General features: G+C 42.0%; 1 protein-coding gene across 1 annotated transcript; it reads right to left on the reverse strand.

The window, feature by feature from the left end:
- Positions 1 to 2,297: 2,297 nt before the first annotated feature.
- LOC127777952 (GTP-binding protein BRASSINAZOLE INSENSITIVE PALE GREEN 2, chloroplastic) lies at positions 2,298 to 5,675 on the reverse strand. Its single transcript, XM_052304574.1, has 3 exons — positions 4,082 to 5,675; positions 3,270 to 3,437; positions 2,298 to 2,910 (listed from the first exon to the last, which is right to left on the reverse strand). Exons 1-3 carry the CDS (start codon positions 5,582 to 5,584, stop codon positions 2,536 to 2,538), a joined length of 2,046 nt encoding a protein of 681 aa, XP_052160534.1. The 5' UTR covers positions 5,585 to 5,675; the 3' UTR covers positions 2,298 to 2,535.
- Between the last annotated feature and the right edge of the window lie 2,528 nt (positions 5,676 to 8,203).

Below are 8,203 nucleotides of genomic sequence, written 5' to 3' on the forward strand. Positions count from 1 at the left end.
CGGCGGTGGCCTCATCGGACGGCGTCCATTTTGGGCCGTGCGCATCGCATTCGCATCGACCGAAGAGCTTTGTTTTATCCTCCTCCTCGACGCACGTAGGCGCTGCTAATTGAGCTGTTCACAGATGATGGACGACAAAAATCAAACGCATCAATTTCGAAAGTAAATTTCACGAAACTTCGGAATATCCGGTCAAACTTACCAATTTACTATACTTTTAATCGGGCATTTTACAAGGTTATAACAATATTAAACTATTTTATCTGGGACTATAATGCGTGTTTAATATGTAGACTCAACTTAGACCCAACTTATAACAATGTATTCTCTCCATTTCATAATATAATAATCTAGTAGCACTGGAACGTGTCTTATCCGATACTAGGTTACTATATTTGCAATGAAGGAAGTTAGTAGGAATAATACCTTATCTTAAAAAACAATGTATTATATGTGTACTTGTAGACTGGTGGATCAGATCTTAGTTGAACAAAAATTCTATTTTGTAAAGTTCTCTGATAAAATCACAAGCACTGTTGGAAGTTCTATTTAAAGTTGCAGCAAATCGTTTTGACGTAATAGTTTCACTTTTATGAAATGTATTCTAAAATTACAAATATATATAAATTTTAACACTATGAGAGTAAAAAATCATTCGCTCATTAAAAAGTATACACCTGGATGTTGATATATCGCAGTCCAAATAAAATCTAGTTGAAACTTTGACCTATAGATAAATCTACATGGAAGAATGTTGAGTATGATCTTTTTGATAGTAAGCAAGAGCTGTTTGGTTGGTATCTAAGTTTCCCACGCCTAACGAAGTGTGGCATGGCACAAAAGTATGGTCATGAAATCTATCTTTCAAGTTTATGGTGGTTAATAATTAATTTCTCGTTTCGTTTGCGCTGAAAGTCTTTCTCCAAACAAAAAAACTAATGCAGCCTAAGTTATGACAGTGAAACAAACATTTACATAACAGACTATGGCATAACTAAGGTGTGACTTGACAAGGTGAAGTAATGAATCAAACGACCCCTTGGTACCATTGATACTGTGAGTTGTGGTGTATGGTTCCATCCAAATTAGTCACGCACAATGGTGGTGTTCTTTTTCTCCTGAATATATGAAGATGAAGTTTTTACGTAAAATGAGGTGGTATTAACGTATGATTAATTGAGTTTTAATTATTACAAACTTGAAAAATAGATTAATATGATATTTTAGAGCAACTTTCATATAAAAAGTTTTCTCACGAAACACACCATTTAGCAGTTTGAAAAGCGTGCCATGAAAATCTTAATCTTCATCCAACTCTTGTTGGAGAAAAGAACGAGACCAATGTGTTTTTACTGTGGTAAGCCGACATTACGTGAATGAAGCAACCAGGTCAATTTGATGGTTTATAAAGTCAATTCGAGGAAATAGACGATAAATCCCTAAATTAGCTCTAAAATTAAGTTTAAAAGTTTAAATTTTGGCTACGCCTGATAGCAAACAAATATTAAAGGCCTATAAATTTGGTTAGGGCATGAATATATTGCTAGTTTCTACTATCTCTTAAGCATATAATGTGCGTCTTGCATGCCAATAAGGAAAAAAAAAAGAGGTAACTCCTTATGATAATGATATATGATTTATGTAGATATTTGATGAAACTCGTGTAGTATTGAAAAGTTCCAAGTTTCAATCAACTCCCACATTTCATTGACAAGTTATATTTTTTCTGTTCATACTTCATAGTGTAGCAAGTAACTTCTTTAACAAATTGATCACACCACTATATCAGATTTCATAGGATGAAAGGGAAAGATGGACTTCCAACATTCCTCCTATAGAATTGTCTCGTTGCAGTCGTCTTATCAACCCGATCAAAACATAGACGATTCACATCAATGCAATGGAGAACTGGAGAGGATAGTGAGCTTACAAAAGAGCTATTCCCCTTTCAACTGGATCTTTGTCTTCGGGGCTTCAACTTAGGCTTGAATCGAACCATACACTGCTTTGACAAAGATTAACAGACAGTTTCCAGTAATCGTTCCCAGAAAAAGACAAACATAGCCAGTTCAGAATATGTGCTCGGACTAAGAAATACTCCATCCATTTTTAATAAGTTTTTAGAGAAATATAGCAATTGTTATAACATCAAATTAGTTTTATTAAATGCTAACATTCACAAAACAATACGTTTATTTGGTGTTGAACATGTTGCTTTGTTTTTCTATTAACTTGGTAAATTTAATAAGTTTGATTAAGAAAAAAGTTCATTATAATATGATATGAAATGGAGCGAGTAATAAACAAGGAATATATAAAACTTTCATCGATGCCTATTGCTACAAAACAAATGTTTCCATTCCAAGTAAACATTCTCACACAAAGATTACCTATTACACTCAGGGGCTGCCTCTCGCTAAAGAAATTCAAGAACTATTCTTTTAACAACAAATGTATGCTTCTACTTTCTATCCTGAAAATGATTTCTCATTGATCAACTTGAAAAATATGTTTCCTAGTGAGTCATGTGTCAAACTATATGAGCACCTCCACATCATCCTCGGCGCTTTCTTCCAAAAGGAGATCATCTCTTTGCTCAGCCTTCTTCCTTCTCTCATTCTTCTTCCTGGTCTCCTCACCTATAGCATTGGCGATGGCGATGGGTAGCCAAAATCCAGGCCTTTCGAGGAACTGAGCTCGGTGAAGAATCATCGCATCACGCTGTGTCACATCAATGCCATCGAAAGTCCACACCGCAACTGTGGCATTTCCTTTCAGGCCCAAGGAATACCAGCCTAACCCCGAAATAGCAATATCCATACTGTTCACATCCCAACTGACCCCCGACACATCAATCTGTCTTTCCGTCCAGTGACCTAATTCGGCGACTCGCTCTGGCCTGATCGGTGGCTGAATAACAACAGCATATAAATCAGTTTGACAAAGATGGAAAAAGTATGTTTATTTTTGTTCCAATGCTTCTCTTGTCAGTGATAATAACCCAACTACATAAACACTTATAATAGAGCAGTGGTAGCACCGGCAGTGCTCTTCAAAAAATTAACAGAACTTTGTCTGTGCAACAGGTGTTTAACCCTTAGATTTTAGACAACCAGAATTTCACATGTGCTTGTTTATTCGACTAGCATGTGGGATACACTACCGTTCCATAGAATAGCCTTACTTTGATGTAATCTTCAAGTATTATGTTCCCATTAAATATAGTAAATTACTCTATATTCTATAATTAAATGTACTGTTGGGCATACCTGAAGTCTGATGCCAAAATGTTTGTCCCGCAGTTCTTCAGCATTTTCAGTCTTCCCCAGATGGAGGGACACACTAGGAGATGCCCAAACAGTTATGTAGATAGTTTGGACTGAAGCTTTTAACACATCAAGTCGTGTTAAACCTCCAATATGTACAGATTGTCCTGCCTGAAACATTTTACAACCATTGGAGGGATCAACGGAATCTCACAGATCATGACACAACATAGAAGTATGGACAACCATAATGTTTGAAACTTTGATAGTACGAGTTGAGGACTGATAGAGGCTGCTAATGTGTGAAGTGTTTGATAGTACAAGTTTAGGTCACTAAACCATCCAAGGGATACTCAGTGCAAAGTGTTTCAAAAGTCAAAATATAGTACTACCTCTGACCGACACTGTTTAATGTGTGATAAACTATACTATCACTAGTACACAATTTCATCAATATTAATAAGTTACTACAAAAGGAACCTAGGAGTAACTACAAGTACGACATTAAGCCTTAAAGTGATACAGAGTGGAGAACTTGCACATGTTCAGATTTTGTCATGTGTCTATATTTATACATTTCAAGCTTGAGCAGTGACCACAAAGCTAATAAAGGACTAACAAAAGCTTGAGGATACTGTTTCGCTTCAAACAAAATGAGACTATTGGCACAACAGATTGAATGAGATAAGTCATTTCTAGCTATGAACCCCAGTAGATAAACTGTTCTATATAGGCAATAGTTAGTCATTAATAGGTCAAGTACTTTTACAAGGAAATAACATGATTAGTAGAAATGTAATAGACTAAAAAACTACCTTCACCCTGAAGCTCCTTGGCCGGAGTTCTTTCCGAATTTCAACCATCTTGCGTTCCTCACTGTTTAATCTCATTGACATTATATATGGATGCAATAAGCCAGGAGTGTCATACATTTTAGCCTTTGCTGGCAAAACACCTGTTATTCTCAAGATTCCTAATGTAGTTCCTGGCACAGCAGCCTCAGTCAACCTTGTGATTTTGACACCTTGTTTCTTTGCAAATGCATTAATTAGAGTGGATTTCCCAGCATTCTGTGCACCAATCACCCAAACATTGCTACGGGGCCCGGCTAGTTCCTTGACATATGAGATCAAGTTTCTGACAGACAAATCCTTATGAACACTGATCAAGAAAACAGCATCCAGCTTTGGTGCTCCGAAAGCCTTAGCTCGGCCTCTCACCCACTTCTCCAGCCTCACTCCCATTTGCTGCCATGGCAGCAAATCCACCTTCGTTCCAACAAGAACAAGCCTTGGCGTTTCACTCAACTTAGAAGTTCCCCGCCCCTCGAGCGCCTTGAACAGCGACTTGGCAGCCCTCTTTGGGAATGAGCCGTCAAAGTCCGCGCAATCCGCTACCATGACGATAACCGGTGTGCCAGCTGAACGTTTCATCAGACGGGACGATATGAACCGATCGAAATCGAAGTCCGGGATCAAATTCTCAGCCTTGTCATTCTTCACATGCCCATAATTCCTCAGTGAGTGGCACCGGGCACAGACCACAGCGGCGTCCTCCTCGGCCTCGGCCTTCTTGGCTTCCCGTGCCCGGCGTTTCCTCTCGGACTTGGACAGCTTCTCCTTCTTCCATCTCTCGAGTGTCTCCTCAGTGATCTTTCCATACCCAACTCCCGGTGGGGTGAAACCATCCAGTTCTTTCCTCCATTTCTCCTCCTCGTCTTCCATCTCCTCATCCCAATCCGAGTCCCAGTCGCTCGAGAAGCCATCGATCTTGGCATCTATGTCAGCCTTCATCTCCGCCCCATCCTCTCCATTCTCATCCTCTTCTTCAAGAAATTCATCCAAATCGCTGTCCAGACCGTCCAATTCGGCGGCAAGATCAGATTCCGACGGCGCACCGTCCTCCTCGTCGTCTCCAAGAAATCCATCAGGCTCGGCGGCAAGAGGAGGCGACCCGTCTTCCCCCATCTCGTCGTCGGAGAGGCGGGAGGGGTTCTTGAAGAAGCCGGGCAGGTTGGGGTCGGCGTCCTGCATGAACACGCCGCAGCCGGGGCACACGGGGCGGCCGACGGCGGCGTCCTCGTCATCCCTGCCCTCGCTGATGACTGGGCTCGGCGGCGGCGGCGGCGACCTGCCGCGCTTGCCGGCCGTGGACACGGCGGAGACGGGGGAGAAGGAGAGGCTGCGGCTCTGAGGCGGCGGGCAGAGGAAGAAGGGGAGGACGCGGAATGGCGGGGCCGCGCCGACGGCGAGGCGGGAGGGGAGGCGAGCTGCTTCTGCCGCCGCGACGGTAGCGGGGAGGAGGAGGGGTTTAGCCATTGGAGGCGGCAGGCAGCGCCCAGCGCCCCAGCGGCGAGAGGATAGGGGACAAGGGAGCGAGTGATCGTTTCCAGTCCAAATTGCGGGGAGATCTCCGAAATTTGGAGAAATTGTGAAACAACCCTCCACAAATATCAATCGATGCCTTACAGGCCTGTTTGGCACAGCTCTCTAGCTCTAGCTCCAACTCCTGGAGCTAGAGTTCAGCTAAATAATTTTAGCTCCACCTAAAATCTTATATACCGATTTCTGGGTTACAGCTCCGTCTTGTGATTGGGCCACGTGGCACCACGATTATAACTCAGCCTAGATTCTCGACTGGAAAAGTGTGCCACGTATTCCCACTCATTCGCAGCCATCCGATGACATATTAATGGTGACAAAACGTCCAGCAGATCTAAATGTAAATTGCAAATTTTAAGAGGGATTTTTTCTCAAATGAGAAATCTCATCTAGAACAACCAGGAGCAGAGGAAAACATACTAGGAAAAAAAAGAATCCAACAAAAAAAAGTCTGGCAAGAACAAGATTTCTCCTCTCCGAATCACCATGCCATCGTCTAGCTAACAATGACAGCGACGATGACCTTAAGCTTGATGTACCTTCGGGAGCTTCTTGGTGCCGCCCTACCTTGATCTACACCACCAGAGCCTGCTTCGGGTGACCTACCTCCACCTAGACATGAGCCAGATAAGGAGGATGCGAGAGACGAGAGGCGAGAAGCGGAGCTGGCGGAGGGAGATGGAGGTCCCCTGCGCCTGGTCGCCTCAATCTGATCGTCTCTTCACCTAAAATAGGAGCTGAAGCTGGGTGGAGCGCCATCACAAAATGAACTAGAGATTTGAAGTTGGGTTTTAGCTTTCCACAACTCCACTCCAAATCCAACTCCTAAAGCTAAATTTTGGGGTTGGAGTTGTGCCAAACAGGCCATGAATTTAGGCTACTCTACAACTCCACTCTAGATTTAACTCCTGGAGATAAATTTAAGAGTTGCAGCTCTACCAAATAGGCACTCTAAAAATATACATATCATCTAAAAATCTATGTATCATTTATATCCAATTTAATAGTCTGTTTATATAATAGTTACATATAAATATATACTTTATCATTAAAATCTAGTCACACATCTCATACAAACATGCAACCATAAATCTATATCTCCTTGACATATGCTTATAGTTGGCTTAGGACATGTACAATAACCCCATCCCAGTCAACTAATAGCCAAGCCACGTCACCATACATGTTGGTATTTCTTAACCTTACAGATAAAATCCGCAAGCGGACGGAAAATACCGATGTAGCACTTCACCTGGGAGTATTCTCAGGTATCGATTTCCACAGGGAACATGTGTGTTAACTCCGGTTTAGGTTCATCCAAGGACACGAAGCTAAAGATAGGCCAAGGATAGAGAGATTTCACCGGTGGAGAACAGTGTCTATGGAAAGCTTAACTTTAATCCTAATGAGGTACTTCGGGCACTGGCCAGCTCGCTGCTCCCAGATATCGCTCTACTGTGCACCCGGGAGGACTTCAGTGTCGTGAGGACTGTCACCACCTCTATACCCACCTTACACCTATTGTGAGATGCAGAGCAAACACCAGAAATTAATTACCTAGACACCACGTCTAAGCAGATTAATTACTTACTTTAATGTTAGCTACACACCAAAGTAAATCACTATATTTTAGTTGATTATAGTGAACGATGATCCCGTACTCTAAATAGGAACTAACCAAGAGATAATTCTCACCAAGCAAAACTAAATTACTCAAAAGATAATTCTATTATAACTAGAGTAATTAACAGAGCGTAAAGAAATAGGGAGAGGATTACCGACAACTCCGGAATTCCTCCGACTTCTACTCTACTCTCTTCCCAATCTAGTATACAATATAGTACAGTAGAGCCTCTTATAATTTAGCTTGTGTATTGGAGTGAGTGAGGTGAGGTCTTTATATAGGGGCAGGTATGACGGTTATGGAACGTGAAAAGACACTTCTGCCCTCCAACCGTCATTCAGGAGCTCATCTGGACTGTCCACGCGAAGCCCCAGATCGAACGGCCGTGGGAGTGAACCCAAGTCTAGCCCGACAGAGCCCATCTTCGGCCTGTTACTCCTTCTCTGCCTCCTCTATCCATTTCTGCTAGTGGAAAGCCAAATTGATGATGCTCTCCGGTAGTTTCTGGCCCACTCGTAGTATGGATAGGAATTATTCTTCACTCAAGTCTATTTTTGGTCCAACTTTGGTGGTTTATTACCTGCATACAAATATACGCCAACACTCGTGGAATATGTCAGAATTTAACATTTTCACTATGTTGGATGTTTTATTTTTATGGTTTTATGCAAGTATTGGTGGCATAAAATTTGTCATTAACAACCGCCAACAATACACCTACGTGGAAGAGAGAGGACATGAGAGAGGGAGAGAGAAAGGAGTAGACGCTTAATCTGGTGCTAGCAGAACATGAGTTTCTAGATTAGTTTTACCTCCTGTGAAAAAAATACTGGCTTATGAACGAATAAAGAAAGGCATCTCCGGTGTCGTAAAATGTGCATAGAGATGGCTTGTGTATGTGTCGGTTGTAGAACCCTGCTCTAGCTGATTTG

This window comes from Oryza glaberrima, chromosome 6, assembly GCF_000147395.1.
Source record: "Oryza glaberrima chromosome 6, OglaRS2, whole genome shotgun sequence".
NCBI classification, from domain to species: domain Eukaryota; kingdom Viridiplantae; phylum Streptophyta; class Magnoliopsida; order Poales; family Poaceae; genus Oryza; species Oryza glaberrima.

Coding starts and splice junctions, on each gene's coding strand:
- LOC127777952 (XM_052304574.1), bottom strand. CDS start 5,584: ATGGCTAAACCCCTCCTCCTCCCCGCTACCGTCGCGGCGGCAGAAGCA. Junction 3,438..4,081: donor CAAGGAGCTTCAGGGTGAAG/GTAGTTTTTTAG, acceptor AAAATGTTTCAG/GCAGGACAATCTGTACATAT. Junction 2,911..3,269: donor ATTTTGGCATCAGACTTCAG/GTATGCCCAACA, acceptor GTTGTTATTCAG/CCACCGATCAGGCCAGAGCG.